The 23,250-nt window shown below is 46.8% G+C and overlaps 1 protein-coding gene across 16 annotated transcripts in view; it reads left to right on the top strand.

Annotated features, from left to right (window-relative positions):
* The window catches only part of Gtf2i (general transcription factor IIi), a 93,943-nt gene that overhangs the window by 43,837 nt on the left and 26,856 nt on the right, over nucleotides 1-23,250 (top strand). For 2 of the 16 annotated variants that reach the window (XR_005089816.1, XM_028870115.2), the window contains 8 exons: nucleotides 168-211; nucleotides 3,470-3,547; nucleotides 6,489-6,548; nucleotides 8,452-8,508; nucleotides 10,410-10,472; nucleotides 16,980-17,093; nucleotides 17,967-18,032; nucleotides 20,019-20,202. Coding sequence is in view for 15 of the 16 variants with exons in the window: in XM_028870115.2 (XP_028725948.1) it covers nucleotides 168-211; nucleotides 3,470-3,547; nucleotides 6,489-6,548; nucleotides 8,452-8,508; nucleotides 10,410-10,472; nucleotides 16,980-17,093; nucleotides 17,967-18,032; nucleotides 20,019-20,202 (666 nt within the window). In the remaining variant the exon portion in view is untranslated. Of the gene's footprint in view, nucleotides 1-167; nucleotides 212-3,469; nucleotides 3,548-6,488; nucleotides 6,549-8,451; nucleotides 8,514-10,409; nucleotides 10,473-16,979; nucleotides 17,094-17,966; nucleotides 18,033-20,018; nucleotides 20,203-23,250 lie in introns of those variants that run through there. The other 14 variants (XM_028870116.2, XM_028870114.2, XM_028870121.2 and 11 more) reach the window with 10 other exon arrangements.

The following is a 23,250-nucleotide window of genomic DNA, read 5'->3' as shown; positions in this document are numbered from 1 at the left end:
CGAGTGCTGGCTTCTGCAGGTGTGTGACACCAGGCATGTAGGTTCGCCTCAGGAGTTGTGCACAGTGGCACTTCTTACGTAAGGCCGCACGTCGGGGAAGCTGTTGACCACTGTGCAGGTGGCCCTCACACGTGCATCCCGTGATCCACGTCTCCTCCTCCTTTCAGCTGTGGCCCCATCAAAGTGAAGACGGAACCCACGGAAGACTCTGGTATGTACGAGTAGTACTCTTAGAATCGCTTACGCACAGTCTTTTCCTCTGTCGAGGACGCTATCTTCTGAGTTGCTAGTTACTGCGTCTTGTTATGCTGACCAGACTGGCGTCTTTGGAGCCTCCTGCCTCGGCCTGGCCAGTGCTAATATTTCAGGCATGTGCTGCTCTCCCTGGTTTCATTGTAGGAGGGGCCTCTAAGGATTTATTTTTAATTAATCATTAATTTCGTGCATGTGCCTGTATGTAAATATGGTATCTTTGTATGCATGGGCGGGGCGGGAAGTTGTGTGCCTGTGCATGCTCCAAGGACAGAAGAGGGCGCCCAGTGTCTTCTCCTCTGACTATTCCTTTGAGGCAGGGTCTCTCAGAACCCAGGGCCGGCTATCTGGGAAAGCTCAGTCCCCTTACCCTTGCCTCCCTCCGAGCTGAGGTGACAGGCACTGACCGGTTTGGTCCACTTGTTCCGAGAGTCCTGAGATCGAAGGAGCTCTGGTGCTCGGGACTGGGTAGGAAGTATTCTCAGCCACGGAGCTGTCTCTCCAGCCCCCTCACTGTGGTTGGTTGGAATTTGTGATTTCCTCATGGGAGATGATGCTCAACATTTCTTTCATGCACTCATTGGCTGTTCCTGTGTCTTTGATAACATGTTTTTTTTTTTTTTTTTTTTTTTTTATTTTTTTTTTAGTGTGTGTGTGTGTGTGTGTGTGTGTGTGTGTGTGTGTGTGTGTGTAAGAGAGAGAAAATGAGAATGTGAGAGACAGGCAGTGGGGGGAGGGAGGGAGGGAGGGGATGAATCCAGGCACATGTGTGCCACGGTGTGCCTGTTGAGATCCGGCAGCAACCGCAAGTGTTGGTCTGAGGCGTTTTGCTCCTGCATAGGCCAGACTCTCTGACTGAGAGTTTCCAGAGATTCTCTGCCTTCCATCTCACCGTAAGAGAGCGGGCATCAGAGACACACAGCACCATCTCCAACTTCACATGGGTTCTGGGGTGCAAACTCCAGCGCTTCCGCTGTGTGGCAAGCTCTTCACCCAATGAGTCCTTTCTCCAGCTCCTGTTTGCTTTATTTTTAACCTGTGGTTATTGGTTCCACTCCCCCCCCCCCACACACTTTTCAGAAGTTCTGCATATTTTTTTGGATACAAGTCAGAAACATGGTCTTCAAATGTTTCTTAGAGCCTATGCTAGGTCTTTTTATTTTCTTTAATGGTGTCTTTGAAACTCAAAAAATAATAAGTTGTGGTCAGTATGTGTCCAAGGTTGTGATTTTGTTGTTGTTGTTTTTTTAGATTTAAAACATGTTTTACTCTTTATTTTTATTTTTATTTATTTTTTTTTGAGACAAGGTCTCTTTATGTAGTGCCTGCCTCTCCATCTCCAATTTCTAGGATTAAAGGTGTGCACCACCACGTCTGGTTTAATTCATCTAATTTTTTTTTTTTTCTTAGTTATATTATTTCTTCTTTTCTTTCCTCCCACTAAACCCTACTATATACACTGCCTTTCCCTCTTTCAAATTCAGGTCACAGCGTTATTACATTCTCCCCTCTCCCTCTCTCTCTCTCTCTCTCTCTCTCTCTCTCTCTCTCTCTCTCTCTCCCCCCTCCCCCCCCAATGTAACCTGCTCCGTCTGTGTAATGTTACTTATGTGTAAGTTTTAGCAGAGAAGACTCTTCCTAATCTCAGTATTTCTTAGTTGCCTGTGTTCTTTGTATAGGATTGAGGTCTCATGGGTTTAAAACATTTTTTTTTAAACTTAATTTTTAAAGTTAGCATTCAAGGTGGTGGGTTTTTCTGTGGCTTTTTTTTTTAAAGAAAATATTTTTTAAAGCTGGTTGGTGCTGCACACCTTTAATCCCAGCACTCAGGAGGCAAAGGCAGGCAGATCTCTTGAGTTCTAGGCTAGCTTGGTCTTCATAGTGAGTTCCAGGACAGCCTGGTTTACAGAGCAAGTTCTAGGACAGCGGGGCTGTACAGAGAAACTCTATCTCAAAAGCTAAAAATTTAAATATATATATACACATTTATTTTTGCTTAAAAACATTGTATGGGTGCTGCTGGAGAGATGGCTTCTTAGAGGTTAAGAACATTGGCCGCTCTTCCAGAAGACCCAGGTTTACTTCCCACCACCCACATGGCAGCCCAACTGTAACTCCACTTCCAGGGAGTCCAACAACCTCCCCTTACACAGACACACATGCAGGCAAAACACCAATGCACATAAAATAAAAATAAAATTGATGTGTATTTGTGTGATTCTGTGTAGTTGGATGTGAGTGCAGTACTTATAGTGACCAGCAGGGGCATCAGAGCTTCCTGGAGCTCGTGAGCTGGAGGAGTCCACGCCCCTAACCCAGAGCCATCTCCCAGCCCCGCCACTGCGGCATTTTCGTACACAGATGTCATTAACGTTTTTTCCTATGCCCTCCTCCGCAGTGCCGCCCCCATCCTCCCGCCCCCTTTCTGTTTTATTGTTCCTTAGAGACAGTATGGCTCTGTGGCTCTGGCTGTCCGCTGATCCTGCAACCTCCCAGCGGCTGAACCAGACACAGGGCTTCCTTTTATTTTCTTTTTTCCTAGAAAATACTTGTCGAACCTACAGTCAGCAAAGCTTTGCGATTAGGTCTCTTCTGGGGGTTTCTAGCGTTAGCTCGTAGGCTGGTTTGTGGGATGGAGAGAATGTCGTTAGGCATGTTGCGAGGTAAGAGCATAAATCACTCAGCTCATGTGAATGTTGAAGACCTTCCTGCTCTACCGAGTGGCTTTGAGTCTCTGTCAGAGGTAGTGGAGTTTTACCTCACTCTTCCTTCCCCAGCCGAGAGCAGTTGGGCAGCCATATCCCACTGGTGCTCTGTGTTCTAACGTTTCCTTCCTGTCCTGATGGGATGAGACGAGGTAGGCCTTCTCCCCTTCCTCTCCCCTTTTTCCATAGAGCTAAGTTGATTTTTACTGTGATGTTTGTTCAGGCTGGTCAGTTGGTTGGGTCTGTCTGTCTGTCTGTCAGTTGCCAAAACCTTGGCTTGGCTGGGGTTGCAGATGGCTTCCTTCAACACCTACCTGATAAGGATTTGAATGTGCGGTGCCCTGGAACCGTGACCTGCTGGAGACTGTCACTTGTTTACATGTGTAAGGATTTGAATGTGCAGTGCCCTGGAACCGTGACCTGCTGGAGACTGTCACTTGTTTACATGTGTAAGGATTTGAATGTGCAGTGCCCTGGAACCGTGACCTACTGGAGACTCACTTGTTTTGTAGGCATTTCTCTGGAAATGGCCGCTGTGACAGTTAAGGAGGAGTCAGAAGATCCTGATTACTATCAGTATAACGTTCAAGGTAACCATTGTTTAATGGGGTCTTTCTTCCTGACACTTGGTGGTGGCGTTCAGCTCTCTGAGCCGTCTGTGCCGCAGTGCCTGTTCCTAGTTTCCGTCTGAGTCAGGCGAACGTGAGAGTTCTGGTCCCCATCCGTGTCCTCACTTGTATAGTCAGCCCGGGTCATCTTAGCAGTCTCAGCGTGGCGTGGTTGGCACAGGCTTGTGTGCTCAGCACTCGGGAGGCCAGGGCCAGCCGGAGCTACGCAGGGAGACCTCGCCTCAGACAAACGAACGTTTCAGTGGCTGCTTCAGTGTGTGCATTGTGAAATGTTCACGGAGTTCTAGTTTTCACTTGCCTGGGAGACTTGATTTTCTTTAAAGTGATAAGCCTTACTGGCTGTGGAGTATTTTACAAATGCCTAGAATAATATTTCATGACGTTTAAGTGTGCAAATATCTGTGTACATGCACTGCTCACTGTCAGTGACAAAAGTTGGGGGTAGGGTGGCCTCGTATGGAGGTGAAGGACAGCTTGGAGTCAGTTCTTTCCTTACACTAGATGGCTCCTGGGGATTGAGCTTGGGTCATTAGGCTTGGTGGCATGTGTCTTTGCCCCAAGCTCTCTTGCTGGCCTTTGAACAGTCTACTGATTGTGATCCTAGGACTTAACGCTGGCATCATCATCATCATCATCATCATCATCAGGGATTCTTTTTATGGTTTTAGAGTCAGAATATAGCTAGACTTGGTTGGTAGTGTCTTGCTCATGTGTACATAAAGGTAGCAGGTAGATGGATGTTTGAAATAAAATGTCCCTGTCTTTAGTATTTTCTTCATTGACATCATTTTCATTACCTGCTGTGAGTACAAGTCCCCACACCCCTCCCCCCTCGCGCACACCCTCAACACTCACACTGGGAAGGTGATATTTCTTTGGTATTTTTTGAAACAGGGTTTCTACTATGTAGCTCTGGCTGCCCTGGTACTCATTAAGTAGATCAGGCTGGCCTCAAATTCGCAAAGGTCCACATGCCTCTGCCTCCTGAGTGCTGAGATAAAAGCATACGTTTTCACTCTTGGGCTTAATTATCTTTTATTGGTGTGTGTTCATTGTGCAGAATGGTAGTTGGCTTGGCTTGACTTGAGTCAAGGTCTCATGTATCTCAGGCTGTCCTCAAGCTCCGTATATTGCCGAGGATGAGTTCTAACTTGGGATGCTCCCCCCCAATCCCCCCCCCACCCCGACTGTTTTCCTCATTGAGCTGACTGTTTCTTTAGTGTAGTTGAAGAAGTTAAGCTACACATTCCACTGGCCGTTCCCCAGGCCAGTAGAGCAGTGCCTTGTGGGTATTTCCCTTTTTCCTTTCCATCCTTCTCCCTCTGTCATCCTCTCTCCCACACTCCCCTCTTTGGGCTGGAGATTGACCCCAGGGCCTCCAGCTGTGGGGCGAGCAGGTCCCCGGCCCCTGAGCCACACCACAGCCCCACGATGTCTCTTCTTTGTGATGTGTCTCCTGCTTGTCCTGTGTGTTGGTGTCTTTGTGAAATTCCCTATGTGCTGTTGCAGACTGTTCAAATGCAGTGCTTATCAACCTGTGGGTTGTGACCCCTTTGGGAGTGAATGACCCTTTCTCAGGGGCACCTAAGACCATCGGAAAACACATATTTATGTTACGATTCATAATAGTAGCAAAGTGACATTTATGAAGTAGCAGTGAAAATAACGTTAGGTTGGAGGTCACCACAGCATGAAGAACTATATTAAAGGGTTGCAGCATTAAGAAGGTCCAGAACCACTGGTCTAGGGTGTTTTTTGTGTTGTAATTAGATAGTGTTTTGTGTTCGCGTTTTCTTTTATTATGGATATGTGGTTTTGCTATGAGCCGAGGTTCCCAAACCCAGGAGTCTCGGTGCTCTCTTGAGTGCTGGTGTTACAGACTTTGGCTTGTTTATTTGTTTTATGTTAAGAACTAGCCATTGAAAGTAGCGCTTTGCCTCTTTCAGTTGATGAATTCTAAAAAGCCTGTTCAGGGTCTCGGGCTTTAGCTCAGGGGTAGTGTTCATCCAGTGTGCCAGAAGCCCTGGCGTCCATCCCCAGTACCACGTAGACTGGCCACACTGGAGCACGCTTGCCTTCCCAGCACTCCAGAGGTGGAGGTAGCAAGACCTCAGAAGTCAGAGGTCAGCCTGGGCTCCATGTAACTGTCTCACGTACAGTGGAAACTTACCTGTACTGTGTTATTAGATCTGTGACTTTGTGTTCTGTGTTTCCTAGTGAATGAACCTTCATTATGGCATCATCATACATATGTGTAGTGCACTTGGACCATAACCCTGTGGCTCTGTTTTGTCTCTTCACCCTTTGTGTACCCAAATCCCCTTCCTCTCTCCCAAGTAATCCCCCTTCTGTTTTTAATGTATTTTCGAAATACTTTGACTAATGGGAAAACTTTGTTAACTTAATGAAGAGGATCTCGACCAGAAAGAAAGTGCATCGATCCCTGCCTGGTGGTTTGTTGTGTACGCCTCTGTGGTGGTTGAGGTTTACTAGTAGTGGATGTCCTTCAGCAAGCCTGGGGGAGGTTAAGAGTCTCAGTAATCCTTGTGTGGAAGAATCAAACAGTAGGCGTGTGCAGTCAGTGTCCGCCTTTCCTGTAGCGAGCCCTTGTCCATTTGAACCACTCCGAGCCTCCATTACAGACGTGCCGTTACCATGCCATCCCGTCCTGTCGGTCATCCTCAGTCTCCTTAACTGTGTACACAAACCTTTACCAGAACACACTCCTCCCATCAACCAAGACCATCAACTAACACCCCCCCCCCCCCGCCTCTTTTTTTTTTTTTTTGCCTGTTTTTATTTCTAAAAAGGCCATCATTCCATACACATCACCCAGATAGGCACTAATGTGACCAACATATGCTTTGAAATTCCTTTTGAAGCTTATCTTTGTATCCCAAAGCAGGCCCTTCTGAAACTGATGATGTTGATGAAAAGCTCCCCCTTTCGAAGGCTTTGCAAGGTATCGCCTTTCACTTCTGCTCTCCCACATCCTGTTCGTATTTACTGTTTCTTTATATTGGACAGACTGTTTTAATAATTATAACTATATTACTTTTCCGAATGGAAAAGGAAAAAAAAATGTATTGGCCTTTTTTTTTTTTTTTTTTTTTTTTTAACATAAATGAACTTCACAAGCAAAATTTTTCAAAACCAATTTTCCCTTTTGTGAATCTAGTAATGAATCTCGAAATGGGTACATGACACACTTTCCTATTGAAGGTAAAGTACACTTTATACCTTTATCAGCATAGTCAGCAGGCAGGCTGTTACTGGGGTTAGCAGTGTGAGCAGTGCTAAGGCGTGGTGATGCTTAGCTTGGGAAGGATTGCAGACTGTCACTTGTGAACCCCTGTGCTTACTGAATGACCCCTTGGATAACTTTTGTGCTGTGTCTCCAGACTTGGTCATAGTCTGTTAGTTATGGCTTCTCCTCTGTCCCTTCTGGCTTTGATCTCATGCGATGTATTTTCTTTAGTGTCACGCTAGAATGTAGATAGAATGGTCTCTTCCATTTTCATAGATTTTAGTAGACCGGAGAGGACACACAGGGTCATAGTATGCATCAGCAGCCTCCCTAACCTGCCCCCGGTATCTCGGCCATGCTGGGGACGGACGGCTGGCCTCTTCTCCCTTTTCTCGTGTTTTGGCTTCACATCTGTTTCTTTTGACTTTACACAGTCAAAGGATTTACAGCTCCGTAAGTGCACAGGTGAAGGTCCACCAACCATAAGCACGTGTGCAGAGGAAGCACACCGCGCCTGTGGCTCGCAGGTCGGCTTGCGAATACAGCGCTGCCTGCCCTTAGCTGTGAGTTCCCACTGTAGAGCCTGTGGGAAGCATCCCGAGACAGTCAGGCCATGACCGCCCAGAGCATTGCGACACAAAGACCTACGCTGGGCACTGGGAGAGTTCTGAGGCCCTCCAGGTCAAGTGTACCGATGACCTTGGCCTACCCCTTAGGCAGGAGCTGAGCATGGTCATCAGGAGACCTGCCGCCCGCCCGCCTGCCCACCCGCCCCTCGGTGACTCCTGTACCGGCAGGTGTCTGTTTTCCTTTATGCACGATGGTGTTTTTCCTCTTTTCCTGTCCCCAGCTTAGACACTTAGAGATTGAGGATGCACTTGGGGGCAGCTGTGCACTGGATCCCAAGGGGCCGTTTGGTGTCCTGGCTGGTGGCTCTCGTGCGGTGCCTGGTTGGTCCTCTTGCTCCTCCTGGCTGCCTGACCCAACAGGTGGCTGGATGTATGCCCCATGTCCAGAAGCAGGCAGGTTATTTCCTGAACTAAAATGCTTTTGAAACTAAAAATAGTCTCTAGAATTTTAATTCAAGTGTTTAAGTACAACTTTGATAAAATTATGGACTAGTGTCCGTAGCTTCTATCACGGTAGAAAGGGAAAGAGGGAACATTCCACACACAATAAGCCTTGACTTTGTTTTGGTTTGGTTTTTTTGGTTTTGACACCTCGTTAAGTCTCTAGGCAAAGAAAGACTGTCTTCTGATTTGGTGGTTTGTTTGTGGGTTGTTGCCCGATGAGCATGGTACCTGGACTGTAACGGCTTCTCAGCTCCCAGCATCCCTCGGCAATCTAGCATGCGGTGGCAGTGACTAACACCAGAGCCAGCCCTGCATAGCCTCATTCTGGATGTTTGCCTTTCCAAAAGTCCGCAGCTTCCGAATAGCAGAGTTAAAGATTTTTCCGAGTTAGAAAACATTGTTTGAATTTATTGCTGAGTTAAAAAATTCTTTGCGTGTATGTTTATTATATTAAAGTGTATGGTCACCTAGTTTTTCTTCTTTTACTGCTAGTTTTTTTTTTTTTTTTTTACTGGTTTAGTATATATTGTTCATTTTCTTTGTAGGAAGCCGTCATTCTTCAGAAGGCAACGAAGGAACAGAAGTGGAAATACCCGCAGAAGGTTAGGAAAGAAGGGCCTTGACTTTTCCCGTCTGTTGCCCGTTCTTCGGAGATGAGACGGTGGTGGTCCGCGCCTTCACGGCCAGCACCCTCAGTTTTAGAGAGGAGGCATGTGGTGGCCCGCCCTCACTGGGCTAAAGGCACTGGGCCTGGCCGCCATGGTTAGTGATGCTCTTGGCCGTGCCAAATCAGTGGGTCCTGTTTCTTTTTAGCTTTCTTGTGCCATATTGAAAGAGGAGAAAAAAAAAAAAAAAACTCCAACATTTTATTTTATTACATGAATTATTTTTCAGTAGTTTACAGTTAAAGTGGTTCCATTTACCTTTAAAACGTGCTGTTTATCATCCCCAGTTTGTTCGTAGGCAACAGGTAACTTTGTGACTGAGAAGTTTTCCGTCTTCTCACTGTTAACACACCCGCAGCTACCCCAGGAAAGGCTGCCACTCAGCCACTGAGCTCTCCTTCGCACTGGCTGGGCAGCGACACACTAGGAGTGTAAGCACCTGACTGCACAGCGTGCGGGAGCGCCCCCTGCTGGGTGGCTGGCCGGCGTAGTTCTTAGTCCTCCCAGGAGATGGCTGGTGGGTCATCTCTTGTTTCAGAATCAGTATTCCTCTCATTAACTGTTGTTTATACAACACAGGGGGATTTATCCTGAAACTTGGCATTCCTTGTATCTGCTGTTTCGTTTTATTTAAGAACTCATGGATTTGACCTTTGACCTTCTAGTGAAGGGGTGGGTGATCTTAGCAAAGACATGGGCTGATCTATGCACATTCAGCTGCAGTAGGCTTCCTAGTAGGAATACATTTCTCTCAAAAATGTCCATGTTCTAGTTGGGTGTGGTAGCGCACACCTGTTATCCCAGCACTTGGGAGGCTGAGAGAGGAGGATCACCCATGAGTTCCAGGCCAGCCTGGGCTACGTAGTGAGACCCTGTCTCAAAATAATAAAACAGAAAAAGAAATACTTGTGCATCCTTGAGATGTTCTTCACAGGTGATTGTGTGGTGGGCGCCCTGTTGGGTTTGGGGAGGTAAATGTGATGGCAGGTCTTAGATTGGGGTGGGTGATACTGCTAACAACAGGCCTCTGTACAGGACCTGCATGGTTCATCCAGAACCCAGACTGCTGCACGGTTTCACAAGTCTGTCAACACATCCTGGGTCTTGGAGACTCATTTCTGATGAAATTCTTACTGATGTGGTCCAGTGTTAACAGCCAAGTTAACTTGAGTGCACTTGAGTCCTGCTCTTTATTCCTGTACTAACAGCAGACATCGTCTTTGGCAAATCAGTTAATCTCTCAACCTTTGCAAAATGAAAGACCGCTAACGAAAATTCCCTGTGCTTCTAGCACTAACATTTCCCGTGTACGTACGTTCTGTGTCGTAATACAAATCCCGGTCAGAGTCCTGCAAGAGAGTCCGCCGCAGTCCCGCATGCAGCTGTCACTGCCTTCCCCTTTGTACGAAGGTCTCCTTTGCACAGAGTTGGCTGTGGTTTTATCTAACAGTGTATATAAACCACGCGTAGGGTTCCTGGAAGGAGAGAGGCCATAGTGTCCACACTAGAAAGCATGTTTTTATCTGGCATCCTCCAGTTAGAGCAAGGAAACAATTGTGAGTCTGCTGTACCCACGTTCCTCCAAGAACACGGGGCTCTTGAGTCCACCGATGCAGGTAACTTGGTGTTCCCTTAACACCTTCCAGCGTTTTCTACGTTTTGTTTTCTTTTATCCCTAGTGGTAATCAAGGGTCAAACCTTTTTAATGAACATGAAATGAATTCAAATGCCAGTTGCCTTTTATTGTAGGCTTCTTTTGGAGCACCAGACAGTAAGTGTTGGAGCACATGGAACATGCTGAATAATGAATGTCATTTTAGAATTTTATTTTTTTCAAGATTCTACTCAACATGTCCCTTCAGAAACAAGTGAGGACCCTGAAGTTGAGGTGACTATTGAAGGTTAGTTCTTCAAGCCTTGACTCCAAGAGTCCACTTCTGGTCATGAGCGTATGTGTCACAGTCACCCTTGAGTCTGCATCTCATTCATTCTGAAAGACAGAGCAGCCCACGCCCCAGGAGGGCTCTCCCCGGTTGCTTTAGGAGTGCTGGGTGACAGGTTTAAGCTGTGCAAAGTAGATTTGGCCCGGAGGTAGACCAAACTGTGCTTTCTGTCAGTAGTAATTGAAAAGTGGAGGAAAAAAGGCATCCCAACCTAGATCCACGCACAGAGACAGATTCGAGGATCCTTTGGGTTGTGATAGAAGAAAGCGAAGAGGTGCTGGAGGTCCTAGTGTCTCAGTCAGCAGAGGGGAGGAGAAGGCTGCCCAAGGTGGCCTCAAACGTGGAGGCTCCTGCCGTCCTCCTACCCAGCTTCCCCAGTAGCTGAGACTGTAGGCATACGCCATCATACTGGGCGAGTCAGTAGCTTTTAATGCAAGTCCGTCCCCCCCCCAATGCTACTTACTTGTCTTTTGAAAATGTTTGGAAGCAGTGGTTACGAATAAAAATTAAAATAATCCCCAGTTGCAAAGTTACCTTAATACTTGTTTGTTTGTTTGTTTTGAAATGGGGTCTCACTGTGTATCCCTGGTTGGCCTGGAACTTAAGTATGTAGACCAGGCAGCCTTGTATTCAGAGTGATTTGCCTGCTGAGGTTAAAGGCTTGTGCCTTTACTATTTAAAAATTTTTTTTTCTAGAGTAAGTTCTCACTATGAGGCCTTGGCTATCCTGGAATGGCTTTGTAGACCAGGCTGATCTTGAACTCTTGGAGATCTGCCGGCCTGTTGTCCAGTGCTGGGATTAAAGGTGTGCACTGCCATCCAGGTTTTCTTCCCTTACACTCCAGTGTCTCCTAGGACTCTTCTGTAAGGGCCCCTCAGTGTGGTACACTTGTACAGCACTGGAATCTAGGGACTGAAGTTCTCACCAGTCTGCCCCTTCATCCGGGGACGGTGGCAGTACATGGCCGATAGGTTACTTATATGCACATGCGCATATGTGGATCTCTGCATTTTTGCAAATATATAGGTGCATTATGATACAAGTTTTTGTCACAAAGACCCCCACCTCCCCAATACATGCAGTTGACAGTTCTTTTTTCCTAACCACAGCATAACCTTTCTTGGTTTGGGAGCTTGGGTGTGCTCTGTCTCCCTCTCTGTCTCTCTCCGTGACCTGTCCTATTGTGTCTCCATTGTATTGAAAATGTATGATGGCTTTCACGTGATAGAAGATATCTTTTCATACTTCATGTATCAATTGCAGTAAATTAATGCATAGATTTGTCTTCCTCATTAACATAATTTTATTAACCTGAAAGCTACTTTGAATTCTTTATAGTCAATTAGAGAATTGAAACTTTGTCACCTTTAGTTAAAAACCTATTAAGGACTGGTGAGGTGGCTCAGCTGGTAGAGGTCCTTGTCACCAATCCTGATGACCTGAGTTCAGTCCCCAGGACCCACATAATAGAAGATGAGAACCACCTCCTGTTCTCCGAATCCTAGTGATAGGTGCCTGCCCCCCCAAACACATACAAAAATGAATAAATAAATTGTACATTTTAAAAATGATTTATTTATTTTTATTTTTGTGCATTGGTGTTTTGCCTGCATGTATATCTGTGTAAGGGAGTCAGATCACTGTGAGCTGGAGTTACAGACAGTTGTGAGCTGCTGTGTGGTTGCTGGGAATTGATCCCAGGTCCTCTGGAAGAGCAGCCAATGCCCTTAACTGCTGAGCCATCTCTCCAGCCCCAAATTATAAATTTTTCAATAAAAAACCCCAATTAACTTCTAGCAGATTATAAGCATGTAAATGAGATGGTAATCAACTTTATCCTTTATATAGGAATGAGAAAAGTAAGTTCTTTGAATTATAGAAATAAAACTGGATAAGATGAAGAAGCAATTTGGGTTTGGAGTTTTGGGTTTTGTTATTTTTTGTTGTTATTTTTGTTTGTTTGTTTTGAGACAGGGTCTCTATGTAGGCCCGGATGTCCTGAAACTTGATATGTATGTAGACCAGGAGACCGGGTTGCTCTGGAACTCACACGGATCCACCGGCCTCTGCCTCCCGAGTGCTGGGATTAAAGGCGTGCGCCAGCTGGGCGGTGGTCTCGAAAAACCAAAAAATAAAAAATAAAAATAAAGGTGTGCGCTACCATACCTGGCACCGAGGTAGTATAGTGGCTGTGTTGATTATTTACAAAGTACACCCTGTCTTACAGCGCCAAAGTCACACAACTAAACAACCTGAAGGATGGCAAAAGGTCCCTGATGTGTATTATGTTTAATGACAAGGAAAATGCCTGTCTAATGTGAAGGAAACTATTTTCAGAGGAAAAGCCCAGGGCTACAGAGATGTGTCAGCAGTTAAGAGGGCCCGTGTGTTGCTGACAGTCCTCCATAACTTCAGTTCTCGGGATCCAGCGTCCTCTTGTGGACTCCAAAGGCACCAGGCATGCATGTGGTGCACATACATTCATGAAGGCAAACACTCATACACATAAAATAAAAATAATAAATCTTAAAAAACATAAAGGAAAAGCATGACTAGAGAAGAAACTTGGTTTTCTTTAGGGATGTGCTTCTACTTTGAAGAAAGGTTTAAGAAGAATGAACCACTCCTGATGCCCGGGACGACTGTTAACCCTATTGTATCTTTCTACATTTTCTTCGGAGTTTATAGAAGAGAATAAGGAAAAAAAAAATACTTGTTGGGCAGTGGTGGTGCACATCTTTAATCCCAAGACTCAGGAGGCTGAGGCAGGTGCATCTCTGAGTTTGTGGACAGCCAGGGCTACACAGAGGAACCCTGTCTGGAAAAGCCAAAAACAAGAAAAACTTAGTCGTATTTTATAGTGTTTGACTTGACCCTTCTTCCTGTGTCTGTGAGTTTTTGGACTCTTCTTTGTGGTGATCCCTCTGCAGCTAGAGGCAGTGGTTGGCAGCTCTCGTCTGCCGTAAGTGAGCTGCGTTTGGGTGGCTCTGGGGCTGTCTGACTGGCTGCGTAGGCCTCAGGCCCAAACATCACGCTCACAGCTGGCGCTTAGGTCGGGTGCTGTTCCCTTTGGCATACGCAGAGAAGATAGATGTTGGGCGTGTGCAGCGCACTCAGGAGGACACTGACGGAGGCTTGCCACGGAGTGACTGTCCAGATCTGTGTACGGGGATACATGGGGGAGGGCGGAGCTTGGTGAGTTGTAGCTGGCTTTTGTGAGAGTTCTCCTTAGCTAATAAAGAGACTTTTTGGAAAAGCTGTTTCCTTATCCCCTAGTTGTCTTTAAGGTGCTGCTCCCAAACCGAGTCCTGTATGCACACATGTGCGCAGCCCAGCCTCGGACCCTGACTTGATTTCACTGTTTGCTTGAAGTTGCTTTAGAGTAAAGTTGCTTTCTGACTCGGGTTGTGTTTTCATGGGTGAGCTACCTTGACTCTTTTTCTGTTACTGTTTTTTTGTAAGGCCGTACAAATATTTCTGCATGCTTTTGGTCCTTCTGACCACTCACTGTGCACTGCCACAGACGGCAGTGCAGAGCGGCGTGTGCCACACACTTGGACAGCTGTATTATTCTGCTTCAATATAGGAGCCATTTTCTACCCATGGTGTATGTATTTTCATAGCATGAACAACCGCTTAATTACATGCAAATGAGAGGTGTGAGTTTGCGCAGTCTTCTTCAGAGCTGTGGTGTCATCGGAAAGCTTAGGGTGGACAGTTGGTAGGTGTCATGTCATTTTCCAGAGAAGACCTCTTTCTTTCTTTCTTTCTTTCTTTCTTTCTTTCTTTCTTTCTTTCTTTCTTTCTTCTCTCTCTCTCTCTCTCTCTCTCTCTCTCTCTCTCTCTCTCTCTCTCTCTCTCTCTCTCTCTCTCTCTCTCTCTCTCTCTCTCTCTCTCTCTCTCTCTCTCTCGTGAAATTAATGCTGAGGGTATTGGCCGCTGCCTGAATGGAAGCCTTCATTCCACAAACAGTGGAGCTTTACATATGCCTGGTGGTGCTCCTGTCCAGTAGAATGCTTTACCTGGAGCAGGAACAGCTCATTCCCTTCCCCTTGAGGCCACAGACAGGGCCACGGTGCGAAGCAGTGGTATCGGAAGGAACCCGGGCAGGGCGGGTGGAAGCCATTGGGGCTGCTGTTGAGTTTGTGGGCGCTTGACTCAGCCAGCATTTGGAATGCTTTAAACAGTTTGTGCATAACCAGATATGAAATTCCAAGTTCTGGATTGGAGCCCAGGAAAAGATGAGCCCTCCCTCCCCCTGCAGCCCGACTGGGGGCTTTGTAAGCGGTTGCTTTACCGCTGAGCCGTTCCTCCAGACCCAGTTAGGTCATCTTCGTAAAACATGCATCAGTGTATCTTGAATTCTGAAATGGGTTTGGCTGACTCAGGACTTAAGTGAGGTGGTTTTGTTTGTTTGTTAGTTTTTTTAGGCAGGCTTTCTCTATGCAGCCCTGACTGTCCTGGAACTCACTATGTTGACCAGGCTGGCCTTGAACTCAGAGACCGCCTGTCTCTCCCTCCCAAGTCCTGGGATTAAAGGTGTGAGCTACTATATCCAGCCTTAGAAGTGACCTCTTGACACTAAAGAAAATCTGCCATGGTGTTTTTCCTCAGCCTCAGTTTGTAGTAGACCATCTTTTGAGAGGCCTAGTAGAAAGAGTTAAACCCAGAGTCTATCTTCAGTCTGAGCCCCAGTTTTTTGGGGCCAAATCTCAGCCACTGGCTAGCCTCTCTTTGTTTCTTTTTTCTTGTTAAAAATGAGACGGTGTCTAATGCCCCCAGGCTGGCCTTGAACTTCCTGTGTAGCCTACCTTGAACTTCTGTTGTGTGCTGGAATTACAAGTGTGTGCCATGACACCTTTTCCTCCCTGTGTTTGGAAACCCAGACTAGCCTTGACATTCTCTCAAATTGAGTACAGATTACAGTATTGGGCCACCTGGCTTCAACTTGTTTGCTTTTTTTTTTTTTTTCCAAGACAGGGTTTTGTTTATTTGTTTGTTTGTTTATTTGGTATTGGTTTTTTTTGGGGGGTGCAGTTTCAAGACAGGGTTTCTCTGTGTAGTTCTGGTGCCTTTCCTGGATCTCACTCTATAGATTAGACTGGCCTCGAACTCACAAAGATCTATCTCTGCCTCCCAAGTGCTGGGGTTAAAGGTTTGTGCCGCCACCACCTGGATTTTTTTTAAAGATTAATTTTATTATGTATACAGTATTCTGCCTGCATGTATGCCTGCATGCCAGAAGAAGGCACCAGATCTCATTACAGATGGTTATTAGCCACCATGTGGTTGCTGGGAATTGAACTCAGGACCTCTGGAAGAGCAGTCAGTGCTCTTAACCGCTGAGCCATCTCTCCAGCCCCCATTGATTGATTTTTGAGATAGGGTCACTTGTATTCCAGGCTGGTCTTGAATTTGGTGTTCAGCTATGGATGACCTGGAATTTCTGATCTTCCTGTTTATACTTTTCTTTTTACCTTTCTGAGACAGAATCTCACTGTGGAGCCCTGGCTGGCCTGGAACTCACAGAGATCCGCCTGTCTCTGCCTCCCAAGTGCTGGGATTAAAGGTGTGCACCACTATACCTGACATTCTACACTATGTCTTTAAAATAAAGATTCTGTGAGCTACATTTGCAGACGATGTTGGAGCTGACAGCTTAGCTATGGGTCCTGACCACCTTGGGACCAGATGATAGTGGCTGTTCTTCCTTGGGCCAGGTGTCCTTGGCGTTAGTGTCAGGTGCACTGAGAGACGGGATTTTCCTTGGAGGTCCCTTCCGTGCCATTGAAATAAGCATGAACTTCCCAAGTGTGCTGACCTGTGTGTACTCCATGCTCCCGTCCTGCTGGGTATTTGTACATGGCCCTATGTCGAGGGAGTCAACATCTCTGTTCCTTTCTTTCTGGAAACTTTGTGTTCTGGAGACTGTTTACAGAGCCAGCTTGGTGGAGCTTTAGGAAGCTGAGGCAGGAGGATAAAGCCCCTTTATCTCAAGTAACAGCAACAACAAAAGGCTGGTGTGTGCCTTAGTGGGAGAGCCCAATGCCATGGAATGTCCCAACAGAAACAATTAAAAAAAAAAAATCCCCAAACTAACCGTATCCATGGGCAGGCAGTATTGACATAGTTCCCCTCCCCCTTGTTTGAGGCCATTGGAATAATCTGTAAGCTTCCATTCAGGGTTCATCTTCCTTTTCTCATAACACACCTGCATTGTTAGTAGTAGAAATCGCTGCCTCCATTGAAACCTTTCTTTCTCAGAGCACTTTAACCGAGCACAGCTGTGGTCATGGAAGCTTTTAGAGGAGAGAAACTGGTCAGAGGGGCCGAGCAGCTGGCCTGCGGGGTGGTGCAGCTGGTGGTCGCGTGCCGAGTTCCCCTGAGTGCCGAGAGTTGTCCTCTCCGCTGCACTGTGGCTCCGGCAGCTGCTTCCTGCAGTAATGAAGGTTTTCTTTCTCAAGATGACGAGTACTCCCCACCCACCAAGAGGCCAAAGAGCAACGAGCCGCCCCCTCCGCCGCCAGTCCCAGAGCCCGTTAACGCTGGCAAGCGCAAAGTCAGGGAGTTCAACTTTGGTAAGGACCTGCGGGGTGCGGGGGTTGGGGGGGATAAGGGAGGAGGACTAAGAGGTGGGCCGTGGTCAGCTCTGACATAGGAGGTAGTGGATCTGTGTCGCCTGCAAGCAATGGCACTGTGTTGGCATTTGGCGCCCCATTATTCAACGCCCCCAGACCTACATTTGTGAACTTCATCTCTCCTGGTGTTCTGTTCCGCTCTGTTGCCCACCGGCTACTAATTGTACCTCCAGTGGCCAGTATATTTCTCCTAAGGGACCAAATAAAACGTTAGGGGTGAGTTAGTTTTGTGGTCCATCGTTTGAAGACCACTTCACTTTTGAAAATGTCTTTGTTTTGTCTCTCCTGGGGTAGACCCCAGGGATTTATCTAGGCCAGTGCTCTCCCAGCACTGAATCCCATCCCAGCCTTGATGAAGGCAGCTGGATCTCCCACATTGGTTTTGTTGCATCTACTGGCTCTGTCGGGATTTTGTGTATGTGTGAGTTTGTTGAGTGTCTCCAGTGTAGGGGGAAGTTGCAGTTACCTCCCTATGTGGCCTTGCTTCCCCACAGCTGGCATGCTTCAGGGGGTGCCCCCCAGGACCCCTGGAGGCCTCTCTTTGCTGCAGTTTTGCGGTGCTCAATTGGACTGGTCTTTTCCAATCGCCCATCTTTAAGAAGTTTAAAAGCTACAAAGGCAGTCTGTAGACGGTTCTAAAAATAAGTTTCAAATGTCCCTCAGCCTCCAGTGGCTTTTAAGAGGCACAGAAAAGGGGAACACTTGGGAAGTCGGGAGAAGCAGCCTGGGATGGGCTGATAGGCAGGTCGTTGCTATTGAGAGCGCCCAGTGCCAAGCCGCCCTCGTCCTGAAAATAGCCCCTCTCGTTTGCAGAGAAATGGAATGCGCGCATCACTGACCTGCGGAAACAAGTGGAGGAGCTGTTCGAAAGAAAATACGGTATGTCTGCAGAGTCGTCCTCCCAGGGCACTGCTCAGGTCAGCCAGGCGATGAGCCAGGCGGGTCTGCCGGGAACTAGGTCTTCCTCACAGCTGTCTCTTAGAAGGGCATATCAGAAGCCTAAGTTTCCAGAGTACCATGAAGTGGAGGTAAAGCGCACACATATACACACACAAACACTTCATGCTCTAGTGTTTTGTTTTGTTGTTTTTTTTTTTTTTTTTTTTTGTCTTTGTTTTTTGTTTTTTGAGGCAGACTCTGGCTATGGGGCCTGATTCCCGGAATTCACGATGAAGACCAGCTTGGCATCCAATTCACAGAGATCTACCTACCTCTACCTCTAGAGTGGTGGGATTAAAGGTGTGAGCCTGGCTCAGATCCATACAGATTCAACTTTTGTTGATCTTGGCTCTTGGAAACTTTTAAGACAGGGTTTCTCTGCAGCTCTGGCTCTCCTAGCTAGAACTTGCTCTGTCAACCAGGCTGGCCTTGAACTCACAGAGAACCCTCTGCCTCCGCCTCCTGAGTGCTGGGGTTAAAGGTGTGCGCCACCGCTGCCCGGGAACCTTGTTTAAAAAAAGATTTATTTATTCTTATATTAGCTTCATCAGTGTTTTGAGTGCAGGTATGTTCTGTTCCCCCATGTGCCTGGTATGGAGATGGCTGTGAGCTGCCGTGTGCACACTGGGAACTGAACCTCTGCAAGAGCAGCAGATGCTCTTGACCGCTGAGCTGTCGCTCCAGCCCCCACCTGGATTTCGTAACTGTGGCTGAGAACTACAATGAAAGTCTAGAGTCACAGTCTAATGAATTTGCTAAATGGTACCTATTTTCCTTTATTCCCTTGATGGCTCCCTTAGTTAGGAAACACAGACACAGTCTATGTAAAGGCAGTGAGGTCCAGCAGGCAGGGCATGGCTAGGCCAGGGTGCCATGTCTTCATGCTCCTGGCCGCCTCTTCTGAGTAGACATCTGGTAAGACAGTCCTTGCAGGATGCCGGCTGGTAGATGGTCTGTGCTCAGTCTTTGTGTTTTCATATTTTAATTAGCCCTGTTCTGAGCTACAGTAGTTTAGTATCACGACAGTTCCCTACCCTGTGCTCCTCAGCCATGGAGAACCAAGGCTGCTGTTGAGACTAATGGATTGGATTGTTTGTTTGCTTGGGATAAGATCTCACCATGCACAGGCTGGCATAGAACTCACAGCGATCCCCCTGCCTCCTGGGTGGTGGAATCACCACCATGCCCATCAAGATTCTTTTGTATATAAGAAAATAAATGTGTGCCAACTACTATGAAATTATCATAACAATCTTTATGTTTTAAGAATTGAACGCGCCGGGCGGTGGTGGCGCACGCCTTTAATCCCAGCACTCGGGAGGCAGAGCCAGGCGGATCTCTGTGTGTTCGAGGCCAGCCTGGGCTGCCAAGTGAGCTCCAGGAAAGGCGCAAAGCTACACAGAGAAACCCTGTCTCGAAAAACCAAAAAAAAAAAAAGAATTGAACGCAGCTTGGGTGGTAATTGGCTGAGGAGGAGGAATTCTCACTGTGTTCTATAACCTGGTGTGTGGGCCCAGGGGATTAGTGAGCTTGTGCTTAGTGTCCAGCTCAACCACTGACATGTGTGATGTACTTGCAACTTTAACGCACATGGTCATGTTTATTGGGTGCACTCGTACGCAAAGCAGCAGCCCACAGTGATGATGCTGGTGTGACGGGGACCCCCAGCTGGGACGCTTCTGTAACTGTTGCGTCATTTTACCCTGGGGTAAATAGGTGTTATCGTAACTTGTGCAGATCAAGAATGTCTTCCTTGTGTGAATAACGAGGACTCAGCAGTTCCGTTTGTACCGTGCACATTAACCACGGTGGTTTGGGCTTACAGGGCTCAGGAGGACAAAGCGGCATTGCCTGTTCGAGTGACGTTCTGGAGTTTGCGCAGACCTTGTCTTGTACTGATGGTCCCTTTCTCTTTTTGTCCTAAAGCTCAAGCTATAAAAGCCAAAGGTCCGGTGACGATCCCATACCCTCTCTTCCAGTCCCATGTTGAAGATCTTTATGTAGAAGGGCTTCCCGAAGGGATTCCTTTCAGAAGGCCATCGACGTACGGCATTCCTCGCCTTGAGAGGATATTGCTGGCAAAGGAGAGGATCCGCTTTGTGATTAAGAAGTAAGATGCGTGCACTTGTATGGGGCTCTTGTCTGGTTTGGTTGGTGCATTTTTTTTTTTTTTTTTTTAATGCTGGCAGATACTCATTAATCACAGATTGTATTTTAAAGGTCGGATGATTTGTGTATCTCTTTATGTCCCACTCTGTTCCTTTTCCTTGTGTTTGTATGTGTAGTATGTGTGCGTTGGTGGCACATATTTGCATGTGTGTGTGCTGGTGTGTGGGGGGCCTTGAGGTTAATATCGGGATGGATCGCTCTTCCACCTTCTTTTTTTTTTTTTTTTTTTTTTTTTTTTTGGTTTTTCGAGACAGGGTTTCTCTGTGTAGCTTTGCGCCTTTCCTGGGACTCACTTGGTAGCCCAGGCTGGCCTCGAACTCACAGAGATCCGCCTGCCTCTGCCTCCCGAGTGCTGGGATTAAAGGCGTGCGCCACCAGCGCCCGGCCCACCTTCTTCTTTTGAGACAGGTCTCTCAGTCAAACCCAGGGTTCCTCATTCAACTTGTCTATGTAGCCTATATTGCTCTGGGGATTATATCTCTGCTCTCTGAGGCTGGAGTTACAGGTGGGCCACTGTGCCTACCTGACACTTGTTGAGTGCTGAGCATCTGAGCTCTGGTCCTCTTGCCTGCGGGGAAAGCGTTTTACTGAGCCGGCTGTCCAGCAGCCTGACTTCCACCTTGGAATGTGTGTGTACATGACTGGGCTGGCTCCTGCCCACCCGCTAGGCCTGCGGTCATCCCTGTCCCTCTCTGTTTCCATGCTGAGGGGAGTAGCCACAGCATCTGTGTAATGCTTTTAAGTCTGGAAAATTGAAAGCACACGTGAACCTAAGATTGGAAAATTAAAATAAGGAAAGCTGGTAGGAAGAGTAAAAAGGAAAATGAGGCAAAATGTTGGGTTAACAAAAGCTTTGTTCAGGGTGCCTGCCCAGAGTCCCGAGGGGGAAACCACTTACCGATGGATAAATCTCCCCACATGTGCTCTTTCGGTCGTCCACTGTATGTTCTAAGCAAGCTTCTGATCTCTCTGCTGTTCTCTCTTTTTCCACTGCTTCTCTAAGTCTACAGCTTCTTTTCAGCTCTCTTTCTTAGCTCCTCTCTTGCCTGACTATCCATACATCTCTAACAGGAGACTCCTTGTCATCTGAGAAAAGTTTCAAAACCCTCAAGGCACATTCCTAGAATAGACGATAAGGAGCAGAGCCATTACCATGGTAACGCAGGGTTCCAAGGTCTCAGGACCAGAGGGAGGGGGCACAGTGCCCAGTGTGACAAACTCTGAGGCATTGCTTTTTATCAGCAGACTTGGCAAGCGAGGAATTGGCAGGCTTTTCTAGGGTGTTTTGTGTTAGTTACCTGGGTAGACACCTGCGACTCTGACCTTGTGCATACTGTAAAGTTTTAAACTTGTGATCTATTTACAAAGGCCTTTAGTCTAGTTTGAACTTGCTGTGAGGTAAAAATGAGCTAAACATGTGCAGTTTGTGTTAGACTCAGGAGAGATTATTATTTTCTGTGTTAGTCTGAGCACAAGGAACAAAGCACGCTTTAAGTGTCTACAGTCTCGTGGGACAATGGATCTGTCTATCAAGCATGTCGTAGTATATTTCTATATATCAAAATTATACAGCTAAATGAAAAGTCATCTTCCTGACCACCCACAGATTTATGTGCCCATAAGATTGAGATGTAATCATGAGATTACATATATACATTTTATGAAAATGCTTGGTAATGGGAAGATGTCATAGCTGTTTTTGCACAAGAAGTTTACAAGAAGAAACAGCCAGTTCATTCATAAGGCAATAATTCCAACATGCCTTGAGTGATGGCTTAGTCCTCCACTAGAACCCTTGGTTCTGATAGGTTGGCCCTTTGAACACTAGTTGTCACCTACTGTATACTCCCATGGCCTTTTGCTACCAGCAGCTCTCAATGTCGGACACCCTTCACACTAATTAGAAAAGTGTATGAGGACGGCTCCTTCACTGCTGAGCAAGTGCAGCCATCAGAGGAGGTGGTGGTGGTGGTGGTGGTGGTGGTGGTGGTGGTGAATCGCCCCCCTTAAAATGTCAGCCACCCATACAATGCCATAGTTCCTTTTTCCTTCTTTGTTTTTTACATTTTATTTTTCTGTGTTTATGCATGCTTGTGCATGCATGTACACGTGGAGGTCCAAGAATGTCAGTTCTCTTCCCACTGGGTGCATTTTCATGGATCAAACCCAGGTTGTCGTGCTTGGCAGTATATTCCGGAAGTCATCTTGCTGACCCCACTTCCGTGTTTCTTGACTAAGACTACGGAGTAAAGTGTAAAGATCTGGGAGGGCGTTTGTAAAGTGATAGAACCAAATGAAGATGGAGGAACACTCCGGTGTCCGTGAAACAGTATGTGCACTGTGAAGGCGTAGGTGGAATGGAGTCCAGGAAACTAAAATACAGCAGCAGACATGCATTTCAGATGAGAGGGCCGGAAGACTGTCAGTCTAGAGAGTAGGTCCGAAAAAGTATGCCAGGGCATGGGAAGGAAGTCATGTTTCTGTAACATGGACCTTTAGTTTCACCATTCAAGAGGCAGAGGCAGGGGGATCTTTATGAGTTTGAAGCCGTTCTGGTCTGTGTAGTGAGTTCCTGGCCAATGAGGGCCACATAGCTTGACCTTGTTTCAAAAAACAGGAGAAATGAAATGAAATATTAAAAGTTTGTGATGGTGGGTTGGAGAGATGGCTCAGAGGTTAAGAGCACTGCTTGTTTTTCCAAAGGTCCTGAGTTCGATTCCCGGCAACCACATGGTGGCTTACAACCATCTGTAATGAGATCTGGTGCCCCCTTCTGGCCTGCAGGGATATGTGCAAACAGAACACTGTATACATTTAAAAAAAAAAAAGTTTGTGATGTTTTACAAGATTGAAAAAAGTCTTTGCTTTCTACAGTACTGGGCGATGTGAGTGAGAGGGTCAGAGTTCACAGGGGTCAGTGTCCCTGTCTACAGTAATGGGCTGTGTGAATGAGGGGTCAGAGTTCAAGGGAGTTGGTGTCCTGAGTATC

This window comes from Peromyscus leucopus, chromosome 23 (assembly GCF_004664715.2).
Source record: "Peromyscus leucopus breed LL Stock chromosome 23, UCI_PerLeu_2.1, whole genome shotgun sequence".
In the NCBI taxonomy this organism is placed as follows: domain Eukaryota; kingdom Metazoa; phylum Chordata; class Mammalia; order Rodentia; family Cricetidae; genus Peromyscus; species Peromyscus leucopus.
This window is presented reverse-complemented; position numbering and strand designations above follow the sequence as displayed.